Here is a 23,683-nt window from a genome sequence, read left to right on the forward strand (position 1 = left end):
AAGGGCGTCCCCCCCTGCTTTTGCCATGGAGCCCGGCAAGGGGGGCTCCTGCTGCCACATCCAAAGAGAGGAGAGGGGGGAACACATCCCCATGGAGAAGGGAACCCCCCCCACCCATGGTGGGGAGGACCCGATGGGGGGGGGGCTTGGGGGGGGTGTCTCACATTTCAAAATCACAACAGAAAAGGTAGAAGAATCATAATCTAAGACGTCAAATGAGGTAGGTTTGGGTGCAGAAGCTCCTGTGTCTGCCGGGGGGGCCCTCGCTGCGGGTCTTGTCCACACGCACAAACAAGAAGAGATTCGAAAGGAACCGAGCGAGCTCTGGCCGCGGGCGGCGCAGAGCCCGGATTGTCGAGCTCAAGGAGTCTGTTACTTGGTACTTTTAGCGAGCAAAAATGTTATTAGTTTCTAAAAAAAAAAAAAAAAAAAGAGAAAAAAAAAAAAAGGAAAATAAAATTAAAAAGGAAAAAAAAAAACCCCAAAAACAGCAAAAAAAAAATAACCCTAAAGTTGGGAGAGAGGAAAAAAAGCCGGATCCGGAATCGGCTCCGGCGCCGCGGCTGCTGCTGCCATCCCGCATGGAGGCGGGGGATGGAGATGGGGGGGTCTCTCTCTCTCTTGCTGGGGTCCCCCCCGACACAAACACTTGATTCCTCGCAGGACGAACCAAAGAAAACCCTGAGTTGCCAGTTCGTGCGTCCGTGCGTCCGTCCGGGCGTCCCGCGCGGGCAGGGCCGGCGGCGGCGGCTCCCTCCCCGCGGCCTGGCCCCCCCGGCACCTCCCGTGGCCCCAGGTTGGGTCGTGGCGAGGTGGCGGTGAGGTGGGGAGGGGCATTGTGTGCGCCCCCCCCACCCCGGCTACTTCTTATCCCACTTAGTTCATCCACTTGCGACAGTTCCAGGCTCCACAGTGGCAGGGGATCTTGTGCTGATCGTCCTCAAAGTCGAACTGGTAGTCGTAGGTGAGCTGTGGGGGAGCACGGAGTCAGCCAGAGGTCAGAGCCAGCTCCCAGGCCCACCCCGCAAGGGTCCCTGCCTGACCTCCTCCCCCTTGGGGATACGCCGGCTGGAGATGATGATGATCTTGTCCTCCTTGTCGAAGGTCACGACTTCAGCCACGCAGTTCGGGGCGCATGAGTGGTTGATGTACCTGGAGGGGGCACAGAGAGGGGTGCTGGGGGGGTCAGCGCCCACCCGGGGGGGTCCCACCACCCCTAAAGCCCCCTCATGCTCACCTGGCCGGGCCCCCGGTCAGCGTGGCGTCAATGACGTGCTCGTTGTTGATGCGGAACATGTAGATGCCGCGGTTCTGGTGGGGTTAAGAGGGTGTCATTGGGTGCTCCCAGGCCCCCACATCCCACCAGAGACACCCCCCACATCCCATCGGATCCCCACCTGCTCCTCATAGATCTTCTCCCGCCGGTTGGCCACCTCGTTGCGGATGATGGTGCCGATGTACTCAATGACCATGGTGTGCTTCTCGATATCCTTGGCCGCGTAGAGCCCCAGTCCCTGGATGCGGGAGCGTGCCAGGTACACGTTGTTCTTCCACTCCGTCTTCAGGCGCCGGTACTGGGAGGACTTGGAGTGCACAAACTGCTTGCTGTAGGGCGTGTTGGTCTCACCGGTGAATGTGCTCTGGTAGGCCTTGGACATGCTTGTGCTGTTCAGGGTGTGGGGCCTGCCAGTGTGGGTGAGAGCAGGTCAGAGCTGAGCGATCCCGTGGGATCCCGGCTCTCCCGGGGGGTCCCGGCCCCACTCACCGCTTGTAGTGGGTGAGGATCTTGGGCTCGGAGCGGGCACAGCCGGTGGGGTTGATCATCAGCGGCAGCTCCATCAGTGGGTGCCGCCCGTACCGGAACAGGTAGTTCTGGCAGCTCTCAACGCCAGGCAGCTATGGGGAGGGGATGCTGAACAGTGGCACCGCAGCCACAGGGCCCCTTTGCAATGGGGTTGACCCCCATAGCGGAGAGGAGGCTCCCCCGAGTCCAGGCAGGACTTACCGACTCCGCGATGCGCAGCACCGCATGCACCGTGAGGCCAAAGAGCTCTTCGCCCTTCAGGTACTCGGGGAAGAGGCGCAGCATGTCAGCTTCCTTCCTCATCATCGCCACCGGCTCGATGATCCGGTTCCAGACGGCTGCAGAGGGGAAAGGAAGGGTTGGAGCCAGGGAATGCTGCAGCCCACTCGCCTCCACCTCCAGCCACCCCAGGTCTTCCGATTGCCATGTAACCACCTGTTTTGGTGCAGCTCAGCCATCAGCAGGGCAGGGGATGGAGGAAGGCAGGGGATGCAGGAGGAGACCAGAGAATGCAGGAGGAGACCAGAGAATGCAGGAGGAGACCAGAGAATGCAGGAGGAGGATGGAGGAGAAGGGCAGGGAATGAAAAAGATGGGATACAGAAGGAAGGCATGGGATGCAGGAGAGCAGCAGCCAAGCACCCGCAGCTCTTGCTTACCTTGTGGGGAGGAGTCGGAGAAGACCAGATCCTCCAGGCCCTGCTCGATGACCTGCACCACGAACTCGGGGCGGCCATTGTTCTCGCAGATGGTGCAGCGGTAGCAGCAGCGGCGGTTGTTGGTTCGCAGGCTCCAGTAGATGCGTGTGGCCTCGTAGCCCACGGGGTAGAGGGCCGTGACACTGTGGAAATCGGCCATCTGGTGTGGCAGGAGCTGGCCGATGGCGTGGAAGACCAAGCCCCCAACGCGGAACATGTGGAGCCTCTCGCCGCGCTGGATGATACTGGCGATTTGCTTCACCTCGTCCCGCTCGATGTACACACGGCGGAACACTGTAAAGCTGCTCAGCTCCTGCTCACATGGGCCCTTCAGCTTGTGCACGGGGCACAGCATGGTCTTGTCCTTGAAGAACATGCACTTGGCGCGGATGGCGCAGGCGAAGTGGTACACGCTGGGGCAGCGGATGCGGTTGCAGCTGTTGGTGGCGCCGGTTTTCTGGCACAAGGAGCACTTGGTGAGCAGCCCGCGGTGCAGAGCCACCTCCACATTGATCAGGGCACCTCCTTGTGTCTCGTACACCTCGGTGGACCACAGGGCGCAGTTCAGGTGGACCCAGAGGTCCAGGTCGAGGTTGAGCAGGCGCGCAGGCCCATCCGTGGCGCCGTCGCCCTCCTCGTGGCAGAAGCAGCACTTGCGCAGGTCCCGCGGCACCTTCTCGGGGCGCAGCGTGGTGCCCAGCTTGTCAATGAACTCTGCAATCTCCTTGTCCCCGTCCCGCTTGGCCCCCCCTTTCTGGATGGTGACGAGGAAGCGCAACCGTTTCCACCTCACCCCCTTCCACTTCTTGAGCCGTGGCCGCGCTTCGTCCCCATCCTCAGGTGGGCGTGAGCGCGGTTTGAAGCGCGGCGGCGAGTGGAGACCTGCGGCCCCGTCCTCCTCCTGGGGGGCTGGCGATGGGCCCGGGGGTAGTGGGGACAGCAGGGCCGGGGCTGCCTCGGGGGCTGCCACAGGGTCAGGGACCCGGGCGGCCTCAGTGGGGCTGGATGGGGAGGGGACGGAGGGAGACAGCGGGGGAGAGGGCTCCTGCGGCATCACCGAGAGCTGCCGCACGTCCAGGTTGGAGACGTTGTTGACGTAGCAGTGGTGAAGGGTCTTCTCGGGCACCGGGCTCTCCTGCAGCACAGGGAGGGGGCACAGGTCAGAGCAGCCTGGGAATGAAGACCCCCAAACCTCACCATCCCCTTCCGCACCAGCCTGGAAGACTCCGCACCCTCTACATGGTCACACTTGGTGCCAAAGCACCCCCTCCTGCACCCTGGTGCAGCCACAGCCTGACAGGCACCCCACTACCCCCGGGGGTACCCCTGCACTGCGCTGACCTGTCTGAGCAGTGTCAGGAGGTCCAGATCGCCCTTGAGGCTGTAGCCAGGCAGCACCGCATCGAACTGCTTCAGCCACTCGGAGCTGCTGTCCGGCACCTTCCCTGCCAGTGCCACCTTCTCCTTGGCACCGAGCACCCCTGGGGACAAAGGCAGGAGCCCATCAGGGGGTGCCCAGGCTGGGGACATGAGGGAGACGATGGGCACAAGTCAGATGCTCACCAGCCATGTCCGTCTCCACCTTTTTGGCCTCGACTACGGCCGCTCGCACAGCGCCGTCGGGGAACAGCACCTCATAGGAGCTGGGGATCTTCATGCTCAGCAGTTCAGCCATGGCCACCATCACCCCGTTGAGGTTCTGGGCGAGAGGAGGGGGTAGGCCCAGGACCCTGATGCCACCATGCAGGGACCCCCAGGGTCCCACCTGTCCCCAGCCCCTCACTCACCTTAGCTGCTGCTGCAGACACTGTCAGCATGACAGAGACCTCGCTGCTCTTACCCTTCTCCCACGGGGAACCCACCTTCCCAGGGGGGGCCCCAAAGGGCTCCGGAACCTCATAGGGCTTCGTGTCCGGGAACACTGGGGTGCAGAGAAAGGGGTCAGAGCCGCACAGCCTCAACCCCACCACCAGACACCCCTGCAGAACCAGTGCTGGGACTCCCATCACCTTGTGGGGACAGGCTGGGGGGCAGGAACAGGGAACAGGCCAGCCCCAATGCACGCTGAAGAGTCTTCTCCTGCTCCTCCATGCCTAAGGACCCCTCCTGCTCCATCCATCCACTGCATAGACCCCTTCCCACCCAATTCAAGTGCTCTGCAGTCCCCCTCCCCTGCATGGTCTTTACATCCCATGGATGCTCCTGCCCGGTCCATATACCCCACCAACCCCCTCCTGCCTGCTTCACATGCACCACAGGCCCCCCCTGCCCTGCTCCATGCACCCCCCCATCCCAGTGCAACCCACCTGGGATACTGGCCCGGGGGATGATGGGGATGATGGGGGACAGCACCCGCTCCTCCAGCTCCGGCTTGGCCTCGCTGAGCAGGGGGAAGCGCAGCAGCTCCTCACCCAGGACGCTCTCTGGGGACGAGGCCGGGACGATGCTGTCGGGGGAATCACTCTCGTCGTCGCTTTCCATCCTGTGGGGAGGGAGGCGTCAGGGGAAGGTGTCACCCATGGAGGAGTCCCTGTGGCAGGAGGGGTCCCCAGGACTAACCTGACATCCTCGGTCTGGTTGTGAGGAGGGGTGGGCAGAGCTGCCAGCAGGTCCAGGCTCTTCACCTCCACAGCTGCTCTGTCTGCATGCAGAAAGGACCGGTATCACTGGGGGGTGATGGGAAGCAGTTGGGGGGCTGTGCCACCCCTGTGCCCACCACGCTCATCATCACCTTTGTGGCCATGGGGCTTGCGGGCTGGGTCACTGTCCTTGGGCTGCTCCCCCAGCTCCTCTGGGGCCGTGACACCATTCACCATCTTTTGCTGCACAGAGGGCGGTGGTGTGGGGGGCAGCGAGGAGGGTGGCGTGGGGGGGTTGCTGAGGTTGTTCTGGGCAGGGAGATACAAGTGGGGTGAATACCATGAGGTGCTGCAGCCCCCTGTTGGGGGCCAACAGCACAACACCCCCCCCGCTTTACCTTGGTGAGTAGCTGGGAGTAATAGTCGGGCACGCTGTCGAGCATGGCGCTGCCGAAGGCGCCATGGAGCTGGCTTTTGCCATTGATGGGGCTGCTGCCAAAGGGCGCGAAGAGGCTGAAGTTGGCTGCGATGGTTGGCTCCGTCAGCGGCAGCAGTGACAGCTCCTGTGGGCAGAGCAGTGAGGAGGGGCCGGGAAGGGAGCAGCCCCCTCCCCACACCCCTGCCCCACGGCTGTACCTGCTTCAGCTGCCTCATGAGGGCCTCTCCCGGCCGCAGCCCCTCGTCCTTCCGCAGCTTCTTGCGGGAGGCTGGGACCCGCTCGTTGCCCTTCTGCACCCGCTTGGGCTTGGTGGGCGCCGGCTTCCTTGCGATGGAGGGGTCCTGAGAGGGAGAGCGGACACCAGGATGAGCATAGCCCCACAGCCACCAGCCCCTCCTGCCCCACGGCTCCCACTCACCTCCCGGCCCAGCAGCACCGGTGGTGGCCGTGGCTCTATTCCGGTGCCCCGGTTCTCCGTGTGCCCGTTGAGCTCGCCTAGGCTCTGCGCTGAGAGCTGCACGTTCTTGGCTCGCAGTAGCTTCTGCAGCAGGAGGTGCCCAGCCTCAGAGCGGCCACCCGGGGCCAGGAGGCTGTTGGCTTGGCTGGCCCCGGGGTCGCCCTTAGCCTCTGGTTTTGGGGCTTCATCCCCATCCAGCTCACACTGTGCCACCGCCACCGCCTCCTCCTTCGGCTCCTGCTTCACCAGCACCGCTGCGGCTTCACCCGCTGCAGGGGCCCCCTCTGGCCCTGCCCCATTGATGTGGGTCTCACTGGGGTCTGCACTGGGTGTCTCGGGGTCCCAGGAGCTGTGCTGTGGGTCGGGGATGGTGCCAGTCGGTGCCGACCCCTGCTCCATGGGTGCTGTGGGGCTGGGGACCAAGGCCGGCCCCCCTGGTGACATCTTCTTTGGCTCTTGAGGGCTCTGCTCGGGGCTGGCTAGGTGCTGGGGGGCGCAGCCCAGGGGCGAGGGGGCCGACGGTGTGGTGAGCCGCACAAGGCCGGGCTGGGGGCCACGGGCAGCCAGTGCTGCCTGCACCAGCTCCGTCAGTGGCTGCTGGGGGGGCTGCACTGGCAGTGCCCGGCCCTGCTCAAAGCCCGGCTGAGCCTCTGCCGGGGTGCCCGGCCGGGGTTGAAACAGGGCCCCTGGCGGGCGGGGGGGCTGCCGAGCAGTGGAGCCGTATTCCGGGGCCTGCCCGGGGAAGGGGCCGGGGGTCCGGAGCGCCTGGCTCTGCTGCAGCAGGTTCTGCTGGTGCCGCTGCACCAGGAGCGCCTGGAGCTGCTGCTGCTGCTGCGGCGTCAAGTGCCGCAGCTGCGGGTTCTTGGCCAGGACCCCCTGGAGCTGCGCTCGGATCTGCCCCATCATGGGGCCCGGCACCTGCCCCAGTAGCCCCGGGGGCAGTGCAGCCGAACCCGGTGCTGGAGCTGCTTTGTGCTGCACGGGGCTCTGGAGCCGTGGTTGCCCCTTGCCCGGCTGCTCTGGTGCCCGCGGCAGCACCAAGCCCTGTGCCGGGCCCGTCCCACAGCCCAGCGGCGGCTCCAGCACCCCAGCAGCGTCCCCGTGCTCAGGGTGGGCAGCACTAGGGCTCTGCAGGGGTGCGGCGAGCAAGGCACCTGGCTGCATGGAGCCTGCCCGAAGCGCTGCCTGCGGCGAGGCCAAGAGGAGCTGCTGGCCCTGCCCCAACTCAGCCTGGTGCTTGGGGGCCAGGGGCTCGCTGAGGGCTCCCTGCTGCTCCCCGTGCAGCTGCGCTCCGCTCTCGCTGCCCTCAGCGGGCAGGGTGCTGCATTCCACCCCTCCAGGCTGCTCCTTAGCAGCCAGGACCGCCGGGGCCGGCTGCATTCCCTGACTCAGGTGCAGCACAGAGGGAGCCTGGGCCCCCGTGCCATGCTGCGGAAAGTGCTGGATCGAGGGTTGCCCCTGGCCCAGCCCCAGGAGACCCGAGTTCTGCTGCTGCTGCTGCTGCGGGGCCAGCAGCGCCCGTGCCTGCCCCAGCTGCTGGGACAGCACAAGACGGTGGCTCAGCATCCCCGGAGTCTGCGGGGCCAGTTGGGGCGAGGCCAGCACCCGCTGCTGGTGTGGTGCCAGCAGAACCTGGCGCTGGGGCTGGCCCAGCACCGCCTGGTGCTGAAGCCCTGCTGCCTGCGTGTGGCCCACCAAGCCCGGCTGCTGCTGTGGGGAGAGCTGCTGCACCAACAGGCTCTGCTGGCTGCCCATCAGCCCTGGCTGCTTTGGCACCATGGGCTGCCCCACCGTGCCCGGCTGTGGTGCTGGGGCAGGCTGCTGCTGGCTCAGCAGGCCAGGCTGGCCCACCATGGCTGCTTGTCCCATGACGCCAGGCTGCTGCATGGATGCCTGTGCCATCAAGCTGGGCTGCTGCATGGATGCTTGTCCCATGATGCCAGGCTGCTGCAGGGATGTCTGTGCCATCACACCTGGCTGTTGCATTGAAGCTTGTCCCACGACACCCGCCTGTTGCATCGAGGTCTGGGCCATCATGCCCTGTGGCTGCATCGAGGTCTGTCCCATGACACCCGCTTGCTGCATTGACACCTGGCCCATGACGCTCTGCTGCTGCATGCCTGCCTGTCCCATCACTCCTGGCTGCTGCATGGACGACTGTGCCATGACGCCCTGTTGCTGCATTGATGCTTGTGCCATCACGCCCGATTGCTGCAGCGACGCCTGGCCCATCAGCCCTGGCTGCTGCTGCTGCTGCTGCTGCAGTGACACTTGTCCCAGCATGTTCTGCTGCTGCTGCAGCTTCTGGGCCAGCTGCATCCTCTGGAGCTGCCTCTCCTGCATGAGGCGGGTGTCTGCGCCCAGCCCGCGCAGCGTGGGGTTTCCAGCAAAGAACGCATTGGAGGTGCTGGGCACTGGAGCGCCCCCCACGCCTTGCTGGCCCATGAAGGACAGACCCTGCTGCACGGCCATGGACATGCTGCCTTGGGGCAGGCGCAGCCCTCCTGGCTGCCCTGGCTGCTGGCCAAGGCCTTGGGCACCCACCACAGTCCCCACAGTCTGCTGTACGCCGTGTGGCGAGAGCAGCTGCCCGGAGAGCTTGGACATGAGACGGGGGCTCTGTGAGGGGCTCAGGGCCATCACGGCTGAGGCCTGGTGCTGGTGCTGCTGCTGCTTGTTGCGGTACTCGGCCATGAGGTTGGTGTGCTCCTTCTGCTGCTTCCGAACCTGCCGGGCACAGCGCGGGGTTAGCACCAGGGATGGTGGGGGGTTAGCACCAGGGATGTGGTGTCCACCTCCACTCAGGATCCTACCTGGTCCAGCTGCTTCTGGATCTTGCTCTGCTGCTCCGTCACCAGCTTCAGCTTCTCAGCATCGGCCTCGGGGAACTCGCGCCCGGCTTTCTTGGCCGTGCGCTGTTTGGCACACAGGGCTTTGCGTGACTTGCGGTGCGCCCCGATCTGCTCCTCCAGCACCTTCAGCTGCATCTGCAGGAGCTGCTGCGTGTGGAACAGCCACTCCTCGTACTGCCGCTGGTCCGTCTCATCTGTGGGAGCGGGGAAAGGGCTGGGATCAGAGCGGAGCAGCCCCGGAGCCAGCCCAGCTCCTGAGATCCAGCAGTGCTACCCAAAGCGGTACTCACTGATGACGCCCTGTGCAAAGGTGGGTGGGTTGGGGCGAGCCTGGGCTGGGTCTGTGCTGCTCCGCTCCTGCCAGAGAATGGAGGGTTGGGGACATTGGGGACACTGGGGACACCAGACCCTATCCCCAGTGCAGCTCCTGCCTGAGCACCAAAGCAGGGACCAACCCCGGGCACCCCACTCACTTGTCCGCTCCCTGCCAGCAAGTGATTCTGCACCTCAGAGACAGATGGGCCCCCCGAGAGCCGCTGGGCCAGCAGAGAAACCTGTTGCCTTTGGGGGGGAACACAGAGATGAGAGATGAGCCCCAAGGCAACCCCTGCCCACCCAGAGCATGCCCCACTGCCTGCCATGCTCCATACCTGTTCATGCCCTGGGCCACCCCGATGCTGCCCTGAGCCATCACTTTCTTGATACCCTTCAGTGCCACCATCTTGGCCTTGGCAATGGGGTCCATGATGTCCTCGGCTGCAAATTTGTCCAGGTCTGCCACAAAGAGTGAGGGGTTTAAAGTGAAACAGGGAAAGGTCAGATTGGATTTACAGCAGGAGCTCTTCCCTGTGAGGGTGGTGGGACCCGGGAATGGGCTGAATGAAGCTGTGGCTGCCCCATCCCTGGCAATATTCAACACCAGGTTGAACAGAGCCTTGGGTGACATGGTCTGACATGGGGTTTTCCCTGCCCAGATGGCAGAGCTGGAACCGAATGATCTTAAGGTGCTTTCCAACCCCAAATCCACCCAAAAGGGGCCTCCCCTAAACCACTCACCCACAGCCCCTACCTGTGTCTGGGAAGAAGCTGTTGGCCAATTGCTGCTGCATGACGAGCTGGGGGGGCTTCATGCCCAGGACAGGTGGCTGCACCCCAGCCATGGGCTTCTGCACGAGCACTTGCTGCTGGCCCTGCTGCTGTGGTGGCGCCAGGGCCACCTGCACGCCGTGGGAGGCTGCCAGCACGTGCGGCTGTGCGGGGGCCATGCTCATGTGTGGGGCCAGTGCTGGGCCCTGCTGCGGGGCACCAAGCCGGGGTGGCTGCGCTGGCATCAGCGGGGGCCTGGCCACCATCCCCAGCTGCAGCGGGGTCTGCGGGGTGCCCAGGCGTGGGGGCTGTCCCTCGGAGGGGGGCACGGGGCCTGCTGGGTGCAGCAGGGGGTGCCCCGGGAGGTGCGGGGTGCCGCGGGGCAGGTGCACCGACATCTGCTGCTTCTTCTGCAGCTCCTTCTTCTCGTGCTCCAGCAGGTCCTCGATGAGCAGTGGCAGCTCACTGGCCACCAGCGAGCTCTCCATCTTGTCCAAGTCATCGGCTGGTGAGTGCCGGGCACTGCCCAGCCCCAGGGCCCCGCTGTCCAGCTCGAACTTCTCCAGCAAGGGGTTGCTCTGGGGGCCCAGCTGGGCAGAAGCCAGTCCCCGGCTGCCGTACAGGTCCTTCTCTGGCACAGGGACCGCAGCATGGCCACTGCTTGGGAAACTGGTCAAGCCGAGGCGGGCCGGGCCGGCACCAGGGCTCAGGAGGCTCTGGCTGGGCTTGAGGCTCAGCCCCAGCGAGGCAGAGATCTTGTCTGTACCCTGCAGTGCCTCTGACTTGACCGGGAGCCGCTCGGGGCCGCCAGCGGTGAACTGACAGGGAGAGGTCTTGAGGCATTTGTCCTCCAGCTTGGGCTTGATGTCGGTGGGAAGCGAACCCACCTTCACCTCTGCAGTGTCTGTAGGGCAGGGAGCAGAGCCCAGGCCCACCCCAGGCACCACTAGCCCTTCCTTGGGCACCTCCTGGTCCTCCACAGATGCGGCTGAGTCTTTGCCATCCCCGGGGTCAGGGAGCTTCAAGCTGGTAGCTGGTGGCTCTGTCTTCAGCTGGGCTTCACGCTCAGCTTTCTCATTGGCCGACTCGACCAGGCGCAGATGCTCGTTGAAGATGTCCTTCTTATCGCCCGTGTCCAGCTCGGGGTCAGTGTAGGCCAGGAGGTCGAACTCGTCCCCATTCAGTAGGTCATCCAGGTGGGGATCCGCTGTTTCCAGGCTGTCCAGATTGTCCAAGTCATCATCCCCTTTGGCCACATCTGGATCCAGGCTCAGGTTGGCCAAATCATCGTCATCTTCCAGGTCTTTGTGGGAACCAAAGTCATCATCAAGATCAGGCTCCACTGGCACCTCACAGGGCAGGCGCGCCCCTTCCAGGCTTAGGTGGCTCTTCCCAGGGGCTGGAGCCAGTGCAGGCTCGGCTGCGGGAGCATCCTTGGGAGCATCGGGGCGCAGGGCAGAGCCTGAGGACAGTGGGCGTGAGGGCACGTGTGGCAGCTCCATGCTGGGGGCCGGCAGCGGCGCGGCCACTTTGCCATGGGGCTGGTGGTGGCTGTTGCTCATCTCGACTCCCTGTGGCGACATGGGTGGCAGCAGCACTGGCACCTTCTGTGGCTGCAGCACAGGCAGCGGCTGCATGGGCACAACAGGGGTGCAGAGCCCCGGTGCTGTGCTCTCCTCCCCTGGCAGGAAGAAGCGCGGCCGCGGGAAGGCGGAACCCAGGACTCCCCCGGGGCCCTTCTGCACGTTGTGGCGCAGCTCAATGAACGGGGCTCCCATGGCTGCGGGCGCGGCGGGCACCGCATCACGGGTGCCCAGGCTGCCCACGGCACTGCCGGCGCCTGGCGGGGCGAAGCGGGATGTGACCGGGAGCCGCAGGGCCGCGGCAGCTGCCGTCTGCTGCTGCTGCTGTTGGTGCTGCCAGAGGTGCTGCTGTGGGGATGGCGCCGGGAACACCCCACGGGGGTAGAAGGCTTGAGGGGGCCCCACCGCTGCCCTGCAAAACACCGTGACCACGGCGTTGGGACTTACGGGCACTGCCACACACAGAACCGTGGGCTCCACTGAAACCACAGCCTCTGTGGTGCTCCCCATGGGGAAGGGTTGGGGTGAAGCCCTACTGGTGCCCAACCTGCCCCGGGGCACTCACCTCCCATTGATGTCCATAGCAGATGGTGTAGCCGCCGGCGGGGGCCGCGAGAGCCGCTCATCCTGCGTGAATGCTGCCGGCACCATGACGGAGCCAGGAAGCTTGCCGGTGCCTGTGGCCAGGGTCCCCATCAGGCTCTTGTCCTGGGATGGGAGACAAGGTCTCAGTGTCACCACGGCACCCACCGACGGGCTCTCAGCAGAGCAGTGCCCTGTGCTCTACCTGTGCCGCTGGGTATGGGGCCATGGCACGGCTCAGCTCGAAGGCCTGGCTGCTGGCCTCAGGTGCCCAAGATGCCGGGGAGGCTGTGGCTGCCGCCGCTGCTGCGCTCTCCTTCTCCTGCCGAAGGCTGTTCCGCTGGATCTGCTGCCGGATGAGCAGCTCCCGGAGCCGCTGGCGCTGGGACACAGCGTCAGGACCCAGAGCACAGACAGCAGATCCTCAACCCCACCACAAGGGTCCTGGTTCCCCCCTCACATCCCCTCCCAAGCCCAGTCCAGCCCTTACCTGCCGCTGCTTCTCCATCTCTGACTGGCTCATGGTGCCAAGGGACCCGTCCTGGCCACCGGGCAGCTCCGCCAGGTCCCGGTTTGGGGGTGCTGAGAGCCCCACGGCTGCCTCCTCCCTCTTGTCGCCCACTGGCCCCAGTGCAGCTCGGGGCAGGAAGGGGACAGAGGGGTCCTGCTGCTGCTGCGGGGTGGCCGGGGGCTGCTGCGGTAGCACCGAGGGCGGACGGAGCGGGGACAGGCTGTAGGTGTCAGTACCCGTGGCGCCCGGCCCCAGTGGGCTCCCGGCTTGGTGGAACCCAGGTGATGAGGCGTAGGCTGAGCTCTGGGGCTTGCTGGGGACATAATGGCTGTTGATCCCGTGGGGCTGGTGGGACGGGGAGCCCTTGAGCGGCTCCAGCACGGCCGGGGGGAAGGTGAAGCGCATGGAGGGCTGCCCCCCAGTGAAGACGCTGGTGCCGGGAGAGCGGGTGAAGGGCGGCTGCTGCCCGGCTGGTGCCTTGGCATGGGGGTCTCCGGCGGGGGTACCCCCAAACCCACCCCCGGCTGCCACCACCGCCTTGAAGCCCGGCTCTGGCATCTGGGGCCGGGGGGGCTTGTGCAAGGGGGTGAAGGGATCACGGGACTGGGGCCGGGAGGGCGGCTGGGAATAGGGGTCTGGGGACTGGAAGCGGGGCGTGACTGGGGACTGGCAAAAGGCTTCATTGGAGAGGGGACGGGGGGTGAGCGGGGACTGGGAGCTGGACTGGGACTGGGGGCTGGCAGGGACACGGGAAAAGGGCTCTGAGGGTAGGGAGCGGGGTGGGAGGGCGCAGCAGGCATCCGGGGGCTGCAGCCGAGGCGTCAGCGGGGGCTGCGCGTAGGGGTCCAGGTAGGGCGACTGCCGGTAGAGCTCAGGGTGGGATGGGGGGGAAGGGGCCAGCGGGTGGGGGTCCGGGGGCCGGTGCCCCAGCCCTGGGCTCTGCGGCTCCACCTGCGGCACCCGCGGGGTCATGGGGGCTTTGAAGACATCGGCCCCCTTCAGCTCCACAGCGGAGAGGTGGGGGCCTCCCGGGGAGTCCCCATAGCCCATGGGAGGAGCATAGCTGGGGGAGCAGACCGCCAGGCCCCCCCCTTCCTCTTTCTTCACCTCCAGCCCCTTCTTCTGCTCCCCAAAAGGGAGGGGAGAGAGCAGGGCCTCAGGTGGCCGAGCCCCGGGGCTCCCCGGCACTGAGAGGTTGTCCAAGGAGGGGCACCGGGGCTTGAGAAAAGGGTCGGGGGTGCCGGGCTGGTGCCGGGGGGTGCCGGGCGGTGTGGGGTGGAAGTCGGGGGGCCCGGAGCGGGGCTGGGGCTGGCTGGGGAAGGGCTGGAAGGCAGCACCCGCCGTGGGGCTCTGGCCCAGGGGCGAGGGGAAGCGCGGCTCCAGCGCATAGGCAGGGGCTGTGCTGTAGGGCTCATGCGAAGGCACTTGGGCAGGGGACTGGGGGGGCAGCTTCAGGAAGAGCTCACTGGGAGACTCCGGCCCCACTCCAGCCCCTGGGGGGGGCTTCAGGAAGCCCTCGCCGGCGCCGGCGGGGGGGCTGCCGATGTAGACGGTCTGCGTCCCCGGCGGCACCGGGATCCGCAGGTGCAGCGAGGGCCGCTCCGGCTTGCGCAGTCCCTCCCCTTTGGTCTGCTTGTTGATCTGGCTCTCAGCCTGCTGCAGAGAGAGCCCGGCCGTCAGGGGGTGGCCACGGGGCTTAATGGGGGGCTATGGGCCTAATGGGGGGCTATGGGACACCCCCGGGGCCGCCGGGCACCTCCGCGCTCCCGCACATACCTTCTGCACCTTGTTGATGCGATGAGCCGCCCGGTTATCTTTGGCCTTTTGCTAACAAAAACACGAAGGAGCTGACTCCCAGCCCCCCGGCGCCCCAACCCCACCCCGGCCCCAGCAACCCCCCGCCAGAACTCACCAAATATGGGGCTTTGTCTGTGGCAGGGACCTTCCTCCAGAGCTTCATGATCTGTTTGCAACGGCTCGACCAGTCTGGGAGGCCAGTAGGAGCAGAGGGAGAGAAGAGGGACATTAGTCCCTGCCTGACCCACATCCCCTGCGTGCTTCCCATCATCGCTGCACCTCAGTAGGTAAGGTCTCCCCGTGGAGCAGAGAACAGGACAGCCCCCCCAGAGCCCTACCTGGATAATCCTGCTTGAGATTGGGGAAGTTCATGTTGGCGTAGAGCACGGGTGAGATGGTGGAGAGCTCACCCAGCTCCTCGTCCTTCTCCCAGCGCTGGAGGCTGCGCTGGTTGTAGGACAAACCGTCCCCCTCACCCTCTGTCGTGGGTGTTGTGGGTGTTGAAGGGGTGGTGGCGGCCGAGCTGCTAGCCCAGGGGCTCTCGGGCTCGCAGTGGTCGGGGCTGAAGAAGCCGCTTCGCTCCCTGCATGGAGAGGAGACGGTCATGGGCTGGAACAAAGGGGTCCCCGCTGAGCACCCTGGGTCCACCCCGGCTCTGCACGTACCTGTTGTCGAGGAATGGGGATTGACAGACGCCCGGGTATGAATCCAGGGACACGGATCCAGAGAGCGAGCCCAGGGAAACGCTCCCTGTGGGGAGAGAGGGGTCGCAGCCCTCAGATAACGCAAGATCCCCCCAAAACATTCACCCCTGCAGCAACAGGGAAGCCCCCAGACCTCCTCCTTCACCCACCCTGCCCTGGCAGCTGGAGATCTCCCTGCAGGAAGGGGCGCTGTGCCTGGCTGGGCTCCTGCCCTGCACCTCCTCTCTCCATCGCAGCAGCCACACAGTTGAGGGGCTGCTCCCCACGCTCCGCCGAGCCCAGCACGTCCTTGAAGAGCTGCTGCACGTCCTTGCTCTCCATCTTGGGCAGCTCTGCAGGGGCAGGAGAGCAGAGCCGTGCCGTGGGGCAGGGCTCACAGCGATGGGAGGCCGAGGAGGTGATGATGGACACGGAGGTTCCTCACCTTCTGTAGGGATCTTGTCCAGATCGGAGCTGAGCATGCCCTCCCCTGGGGTCGCTGGCTTCTCTGTGTCCCCGGGGTCTGGGGAGTCCTTCGGCTCATCAGTGCCTGCAGGGAGGAACCAGCAGATGCTGGGGATGCCCTCAGCACCCCAGGACCCCCCCTCTGCTCTCAGTCCCTGCAAGAGGAATCCTCCCATCCACCAGGGGGACAGAAGCCCTCCCAGCCACCAGGGCCACGCAGAGCGCCGCACTGCTACGCCGCACTCTATGATCACCAGCGCCATGAAGTCACCGAGGGACACCATTGAGTTTCCCCTCCCTCTTTCCCCACGCAGACTAGAGCGCGCTCAACCACGGAGCAGCCCCGTCTCTATGATGGCAGGCGCTCTCTGCCGCCCCCTGCAGGAGCCCACGGAAGACGCGGTTTGGGTCCCGTGGGCTCACCCAGGTCCTCGCCCTTTGCCTCGTCTTTGCCCTCATCATCGGGAGCCGCAGCGCTGCCGTCGGTGCTGTCGTCCCCTATGGGGCACCAGACATCAGTGGGGCAGCAGAGCTAAGTGGGGCTGGTGCAACACAGGGACCCCCAACCGCCCGCCATGCCCACGGGGACCCACGCTCACCACGGGGGTGCACCGGAGGCTCCCTCCTGTCGTGGGGGACTCCCTGCAGCGCCCCAGCCAGGCTGGGGTCCCCCTTGTGCCGTGGGGCGCCCTGGCCCAGGGAGGGGCGCGCAGTGCCATCCCCGACGCCCCCCGCTGCCAGCAGGGCCCGGCGGCTCAGGTCCATCAGTGCCTTCCCAAAGAACGCCTCCTGCTCCAATGGGAACGGTGTAAGCACCTCCCTCCATCCCATCCCGGGTGTCCCAAAACCTCCTCCAGCACCACCCCAAAGCCACCTCCGTATCCCTCCATCCATCTCACCTGCAGGTAAGGGGGGAACATGTCCTCCAACTTGCTCTTCTTCCTTCCCCGGCGCTTCTTCTTCTCGTCCCCCTCTCCCGAGCCCAGGTCCAGGCCACCCTCAGCTGGGAGGTCACCCGGAGCCCCTGCAACAGCCCCCCTGTTAACACCTTCCCCAAACCCAGTTCGGGGCTGCTCCAGCAGCAGGATGGCAGCAGCACCCCAGGGAAGGGATCAGGGGTGTCCCCAGGCCCTACCATCCTCTGGGTGCCCCTCGGTGCTCAGCCCCTCGCGCCCAACTTCAGCCAACACTGCTGAGACCTTCTTGAGGCGCGTGTGGGACTTGCGCTGCCGCACCATGAACCCACCGATGCCTGGGGGGCAGAGGGAGAGGTGATGGGGATGGGTCAGGGCACACAATAAGGCGGTGAGGATGGGTCCCAGTGGGCTCAGAGGGGCATCCTGGCTCCAGGGGGGCAGCACTCACCCGGCCGATAGGGTTTGCGCTTCCTCTTCTTGCACTCCTCCGGGTCCTCCAGCCCCTTCCCCGAGTCCACATCAGCCCCAATGTCACGGTCAGGGCTGGCCGCAGCCTCCAGCTTGATCTCACACTCCATGTGCTCAACACCCACTGCCAAGGTAGAACAAGAGACACGTTAACAGGGTCCACAGCCCCCCCACACCTCACCCTGCTGCCAACACCCACCCTCAGCCTTGAGCAGCTCCTCAGCATCCAGGTCTCCGTCCTTTTTGTCATCAGAGCCCAGGGGGTCGCTCCCCTCCAGGCCCCCATCGCCGTTGAGGGCGCCCGGGCGGCCCTTGCGCTGGCGTCGCTTGTGCAGGGGGGACAGGGAGAGGTTGCGCAGCACGGCCATGCCCGTCTCCGTCAGCCACACACCCTCGAAGCGGAAATACTGCGGCTCTGCAGGGACAGGAGGCAGGTTTGGGGGTGAAAACCAGCGCTGGGTGCATGGCAATGGGAATGGCACCAAGAACGGCACTGCATGTACCTGGTTCCTTCACCTTGACCGAGGCAGCCTCTGTGGGAGATGTGGGTGCTGCAGAGGTAAAAGCAGATGAGAGGTGAGCCCCTGATGTCATAGAAACCCAGCCTGGTCTGGGTTGGGAATGACTAGAAGCTGATGTAGTTTCACAGGCAGGGACACCTTCCACTAGAGCAGGTTGCTCCAGCCTAGTCTTTAACACTGCCAGGGATGCCGCATCCAAACCTTCCCCATTCAACCCACCCCAGCGTCCCACCACCCTCATGGTGAAGAGCTTACTCCTAAGATCCTATCTCATCCTCCCCTCTAGCAAGTTAAACCCATCACCCCTTGACCTGCTGCTACACCACATGCTCCCCATCCTGGCCACTCACCGGCCGGTTTGACCACATAGGGCTGGCAGGCGCTGCAGTCGAAGCCTTCATCTGCAGCCTGCTCCACCTCCTCCTCGGTGAAGAGGCTGTCACAGGCCGCATGCAGCCACCTGCAGGCAAAGCAGGGACCCCCATCAGCATCCCTCCACGGCCACCCCCATCCGGGGTCCACCCCATGCCGAGCCTCCCTCTCACCGGTCGCAGTGGCGGCATTGGATGAGCAGATCGTCCTCCACATACTTCTGGCGGCAGAAGGGGCAGACGACGAGGCTGGCACAGGGCGCGCAGTGGGTGTAGTTGTTCTGCCACTCGCAGTGGAAGCCGGGGGACGCTGCTCCGCACTGCACGCAGCACACACACCTGAGGGGCGATACAGGGGATCAACACCAGCTCTAACCCCAACCCAAGGCTCCCCCCGTGCCTGGCCACACACCACTTGCACTTCCAGCCACCCTTGGGCACGGTCTGCAACGGCGGGTCCAGGCAGTACGTGTGGTAGCTGATGTCGCAGTCATCGCAGAGCAGCAGGCGCGAGGGGTCGGAGGCTTTGCCACACACCTCGCACACAATGCACTCCACGCAGCGCCAGCCCTTCAGCAGCATCACCTTCGTGATCTGGGCATGGGGATGGGGAGGCAATGTGAGACCCAGGGATGGCCACGGGAGGGCCCAGCACACGGCATGGCCATGGGGAACAGCCCAAAGCCATGTGGCCATGACCTCATGCATGCACTCCAAGAGACATGGCTCAGTTGTGTGGATCCCCATGGGGCAAAGCACGCTCCCATCAGTCCAATGTGGGGCTGAGGGGTACCAGGGGGGTCCTGGTTGCCCTCACCTTGCTGTTGACACAGTAGGGGTGATAGCACTGAGAGCACTGGGAGCAGGCGAGGAGGTGCCCCTCGGCCCCACGCCCGAAGCTGCCACACACCACACACATGTCCTGGGGAAGAGGGACCATTGAGGGGAGCCGGGCTTGGAGCATCTGTCCCGTCCCATCCCTCTGTCCATCCCGCAGCGCCCCAGTACCTGCATGAGCACGAACTTGTCGGTGTTGGAGAAGAGGACGACTGTGTTCTGCATTGTGTCATCATCGTCCTCATCCTCCTCCTTGCTGGGCGAGCTCTCCACGTCGGCGAGCTGGGGACAGAGCAGGGAGCTCAGTATCCACAAGCACAGATCCTTCCATGCGCTTTGGGGGCCACAGGATCATGCTGCCCACCCCACCAGTCCTGTGCTTGTGGGGTGAACCTCCAGCCCCACAGCACATCACTGCAGCAAGCAAGCAGTCACATACTTTCCTCCCTCCCCATCTAACCCAGGGGTTCCCAAGCATTTCCTGGGCCCTGGAATGTTTGGGAAAGGAATGAAGGAGCTCAGCTCTCAGCCCTGCCACCCAACAGCCCGGGGTACCCAGCACCCATCCTTACTGCTAAGGTGTCAACAGACGACGTGGTTGACTTCAGGCGCGCACGGCCCCGGCCCCGGGCCCCATGGGACCCACCTCGGGGTCGCCTCCTCCCAGGGAAGCTGCTGCTGCGACCCTAGGGCAAAGGGGAGAGGGGAGTTAGAGCCACGGGACCCCACCACAGGGCCCAATCCTGCCCCCATGGCAGCGTGGGCAGGATCAGGGCTCACAGTGGGTGCTTGTGTGTGCCGCCCCCCCCAGCACCTGCTTGACACGGGAGCGCCCTGGGGAGCTGCGGCGCCGGCTCTTGTCCCCATCCCCTTTGGCTGCGGGCTCGAAAAGCAGCGAATCATCAGTCTCAGCACCCAGCGGCAGCGATCCCACATCCTCCTTCTGCAGGCTGGCGTCGGCCGAGGCCAAGCCCAGCTCCAGCGACAGGGACCCAGCACCCTCGGGGTCCGGGGAGCCCAGCAACGGCTCGGAGCCAGGGAAGCTGCTGCTTGTGTCACCCTGGCTCAGGTTGGAGATCTCATTGAGGATGTCGGGGCGCGGGCGCAGGGTGGGGGGCTCGGCACCACCCTCGTCCCCACGGTCCAGCTTGACCCCGGCTGCGCACACCTCCATGGGGGTCTCGGGCCGCAGCTCCTCTGGCTCCAGGAGCAAGGGGGAGCCCTTGGCCTCGGGGTCTCCCCTGGCCCGGCCTTCCTCCAGAACCTCCTCCTCGCTCAGTGGGGGGGAGCTGCCGCTGGTGCCCTCCCGCTCAAGCCTCGGTGCTTCCTCCTCCTCCTCCTCTTCCTCCTCAGCCAGCCCGGGATAGGGCCCCAGTTCCGGAGCTGGGCTGCGCTGGGGGGGGAGTCCAGGGGGCCTGCCTGGAGACCCCCCCTCCCCACCGCCCGTCTCCATCTCCTCATCCTCGGGGGGCTCGGCAGGGGCCGGGACGCAGGCAGGGGAGCCCAGGGGGGGAGGTGGGGAGCCGGGGGACTCGGTCTCCATGGCCGGGGGGCTGCTGGGGGGCTCGGGCAGTGCTGGGGGGGGGCGCTCGGGCTCCTCATCCTCATTGGCAGCAGAAGAGAGGTCTGCAGGGGGGGCGGGTGAGACGGCACAGAGATCTGGGGGGGTAAAGGTGGTCAGAGAGTATCCCAGCAAAGGCAACCCCCCCAGTGCACCCCCAAACCCACCGGGGGGGGCCGGCAGCGGGGGGGCCGGCTCCAGCTCCAGCTCCATCTCCTCCTCAGGGGGCACCTCCCGGGCCAGCGCCGGAGCCTCCTCTGCCACAACCACCTCGGGGAGGAGACCTGTGGGGTGCGGCTGGGGTGAGGGGGGTGCCCCCACCACCCACTGTGCCACAACTGCCCCCCAGGCACCCCCCAACAGGCAGCAATGAATGTGGGTCGGTTGAGGGTCACACAAGAGCAGTGACCCCCACAACCACAGGAAACAAAAGGCGAAATGGGGGAAGAAAAAGACACCCCCCCCCATTTACCTGGTGGCGCCGGGTCCTCCTCGGGGGGCAGCTCCTCACTGGGGAGCGGCTCTTCGGGGGACAGCTCAGCTGGGGGAGGATCCTCAGGGGAGGGGTTGTTGGGGGGCAGCTCGTCGGGTGGGGGTTCCTCAAGAAGTGGTTCTTGAGAGGGAAACTTCTCAAGATTTTTCTCAGGGGACAGCTGCTCAAGGGGCAGCTCTTCAGGGGGGGACTCCTCAGGCAGGGATTTATCAGGGGGCAACTCATCCAGGGCGGGGATGTCAGGGGGCAGTTCATCCAAGAGCGGGATTCTGGGGGAGAGCTCCTCCAAGGGGGGTATTTCAGGGGGCATTTCAGAGGGCAGCTCAAGGGGAGGCTCACTGGGGGGTGGTTCACTGGGGGGCAGCTCCTCCAGGGGGGGTCTGACAATGGGGACCTCATCAAGGGCTGGTTGCTCAAGGGACAGCTCCTCAGGGGGTGGCTCACTGGGGGGCAGCCCAACAGGAGGGGGCTCCTCGGGGGGCTGCATGTCTGGGTGTGGGTGCACGTCAGGGGGGGGCTGCACGTCAGGGGGGGGCTCATCAGGGGGCAGTTCATCGGGGGGCACCTCCACAGGGGTCAGCTTGCCAGGAGGGGCCCCGCCATCACCTGGGGGTCCCTCTTTGGGGTGCCCCCCTGCCTGCACCTCCTCACTGCACCCCACAGGCTCTGGCTCAGGGGTGGGGCCGGGCACATCCGTCACCTCACTGTGCTGGGGGGACACCAACCTGCATGGGGGGCACAAGGTGAGGGGTGCAGGGCTCAGCCCCCCCCAGCCCCAGCACCCCCCATGCACACTCACGTCAGGGCGGGGGGCTCCGGTGCAGTCCCTGGGACCCCGCTGGCAGCTCGGTGCTGGTGGCAGCTTTCACACACCGAAAAGCCCCGGTACCAGCGGGAGCCAGGCTCCAGCGCCGCCGCACGCCGCCCACACTCCGAGCACACCCGGCAGCTCTGGGGGGGGCAAACAGAGACCTGTTATGGGGTGCGGGGGGCATCAACACCCCCTGACCCCCCCTTGGTGAAATCAGGACCCACCGTGCACTTCCAGGAGACTGGGGGTGTGCTCTCATCAGCCGGCTCCATGCAGAACGTGTGGCAGCCCTTGTCACAGCCCTCACACACCAGCAGCTTGGAGTCGTCACCGCGCTGCCTGCAGGGTACATGGGGGTGTGAAGGTGGTGACCCCACCCTTGCACCCCTCGCTGTGTGTGTGTCCATGGGGACAGGGCTCACCTGCAAGCCTGGCACACTCTGCACTGGGGGCACTGCCACCCCGAGCGTTTGCTGGGGGTGAGGGTGACGTCCAGGCAGAGCCCATGGTAGTGCTGCCCGCAGCCGGTGCAGAGCACCAGGTCCCGCAGGTCCCCCGGCCCCACGCACACCAGGCACCGCACGTCCTCTGCGCAGAGACAACAGGGGGTCAGGGGCACCCCACACCGGGCTCTGGCCCCCAGGACACCCCAATGAAGGGTGGGGGGCACCAGCCACACACGCACCCATCTGCAGCGCCTCGGCCACGTGCTCGGGACACAGAAGCCGCAGGGTCTCCAAGGACTGGAAGCAGCCGCTGGCAGCGGCGCAGGGGAAGTGGTAGAGGCGGCGGCAGGCGCTGGCCCGGCACGGGATGGTGGCCCCCCGCCGCCGGCAGTGTTCACATTGCTGCGGGCACAGAGCCCCGGGGGGGTCACTACAGGGGCCAGGGCAGCCCCCACCAGTGCCCCCCCCTGCCCCGGGTCCAGGTACCTGTGAGATCCCTGAGAAAACAGCTCTGTTCACAGCTCCCGGCTCCTGATCCACGCCACATGCCCAGGCTGCGCAGCAGCGGTGCACCCAGCAGTGCCCTGCGGGGAGCTGGCGTCAGCACCAGGTGTGGGACATGGGAACACCAGGATGGGGACACTGGGAATGATGGGATGGGGATGTAGGGAACAGCGGGATGGGGACACTGGCACTGTGGCCATGCTCACCCGTGGGCTCAAAGAGCTGTGCCAGTGTCACGCCCTCCGAGAAGCCGACCTGGGCCGGGTCATCCCCCAGCGGCTCCGGCTCCAGTTCCGGGGGTCCCTGCTCAGGCCCCTCGGGGGGCTCATGCCCCCCCAGCAGCTGGCTCCAGTCGGGTGCGGGCTCAAAGCGCTGCAGCTCCCACTGCCCGTGCGGGCTCCAGTCCCCACAGTTGCAGAGGGCGCAGCGGCGCAGGGGGAGGCTGTGAGAGGCAAGCACAGGAGGTGGGTCAGGAGCACTGCCACCTCCTCCTCAGCTCCTTGTCACTCTCTGACCCCCCCTCCTCACCTGCTGGCCTGGGGCGGTCGCTGCGTGTCCGTGCTCTCCGTGCCCTCTGGCTCCGGCCCCGCGGAGGCTCCTTCAGGAGGTTTCAGGGGGTCCCCCTCAGCGCTGCCCATCTCCTCTGTGGCCACAGCCCCATCGGCTAGGGGGGAGCAGGTGTCAGTGCCCATGGCAGGGGACATGGCACCAAACCTTCCCCCCAGCACCCCCATTCCCAGCCTGCGCTCACCCAGCGTGGTCACGTCCTTCTCCTCACTGGGCAGCTGCTGCTCGTCCATTCTGCCTCCGGCGTCCCGAGGGGGGGGGGGAGGGGGGGGCCGCGGCTGCGGGGGGGGGGGGGGGGGGGCAGAGCCATCAGGGACGCACCCCCAAGCCCCTAGCCCAAGGGACAGGGCAGGTCCCCACCGAATGTGGGGATCTCAGTGGGGCAGAAGCATCACTCCCCATGCAGACCATAAGCTCCAAGGGGGTTCCTGCACCCACCCACCCCTCCAGTCCCCAAGTCCCCCCCATAGCCCACAGTTCCCCCACTGAGGCTGCACAGGAACTGCATGACCCCGATTAAATTAAAGGGGAAGGTTCCACCGGGGGTGCCCAGGACCAGCACCAGCAGCAGCCCGTGGCTCAGTTTCCCCCCACAGTCCCAAAAGGGGTGCAAGGAGGTGGGTCACCCCCAAGAATTGACCCACCGGGGCTT

At 65.8% G+C, this 23,683-nt stretch overlaps 1 protein-coding gene across 1 annotated transcript; it reads right to left on the reverse strand.

The window, feature by feature from the left end:
- Positions 1-545: 545 nt before the first annotated feature.
- On the reverse strand, positions 546-23,264 carry KMT2D (lysine methyltransferase 2D). The gene is made up of 54 exons (XM_057406698.1): positions 23,216-23,264; positions 22,993-23,128; positions 22,671-22,906; positions 22,447-22,544; positions 22,200-22,362; positions 21,944-22,102; positions 21,739-21,860; positions 21,503-21,654; positions 20,683-21,428; positions 20,378-20,494; positions 19,464-20,308; positions 19,222-19,335; positions 18,821-18,931; positions 18,630-18,734; positions 18,225-18,406; positions 17,987-18,151; positions 17,792-17,901; positions 17,424-17,471; positions 17,120-17,335; positions 16,901-17,044; positions 16,671-16,787; positions 16,435-16,559; positions 16,135-16,324; positions 15,959-16,033; positions 15,516-15,620; positions 15,241-15,423; positions 15,053-15,137; positions 14,726-14,970; positions 14,503-14,576; positions 14,367-14,417; positions 12,570-14,246; positions 12,285-12,461; positions 12,063-12,205; positions 9,898-11,909; positions 9,479-9,602; positions 9,302-9,389; positions 9,119-9,185; positions 8,790-9,022; positions 5,938-8,703; positions 5,717-5,860; positions 5,479-5,643; positions 5,233-5,389; positions 5,061-5,142; positions 4,808-4,983; positions 4,289-4,422; positions 4,065-4,200; positions 3,843-3,982; positions 2,463-3,636; positions 2,006-2,142; positions 1,766-1,896; positions 1,398-1,683; positions 1,238-1,311; positions 1,044-1,152; positions 546-969 (listed from the first exon to the last, which is right to left on the reverse strand). Exons 1-54 carry the CDS (start codon positions 23,262-23,264, stop codon positions 877-879), a joined length of 15,693 nt encoding a protein of 5,230 aa, XP_057262681.1. The 3' UTR covers positions 546-876.
- Between the last annotated feature and the right edge of the window lie 419 nt (positions 23,265-23,683).

The sequence above is a fragment of the Pezoporus wallicus genome, unplaced genomic scaffold, assembly GCF_028554395.1.
Source record: "Pezoporus wallicus isolate ANWC-B61680 ecotype Strahan unplaced genomic scaffold, APGP_CSIRO_Pwel_v1 contig_14269, whole genome shotgun sequence".
Taxonomy (NCBI): domain Eukaryota; kingdom Metazoa; phylum Chordata; class Aves; order Psittaciformes; family Psittacidae; genus Pezoporus; species Pezoporus wallicus.

Coding starts and splice junctions, on each gene's coding strand:
- KMT2D (XM_057406698.1), bottom strand. CDS start 23,264: ATGGACGAGCAGCAGCTGCCCAGTGAGGAGAAGGACGTGACCACGCTG. Junction 18,932..19,221: donor CGTCTGTTGACACCTTAGCA/GTAAGGATGGGT, acceptor CTCTGTCCCCAG/CTCGCCGACGTGGAGAGCTC. Junction 1,897..2,005: donor TGCTGCGCATCGCGGAGTCG/GTAAGTCCTGCC, acceptor CCCTCCCCATAG/CTGCCTGGCGTTGAGAGCTG.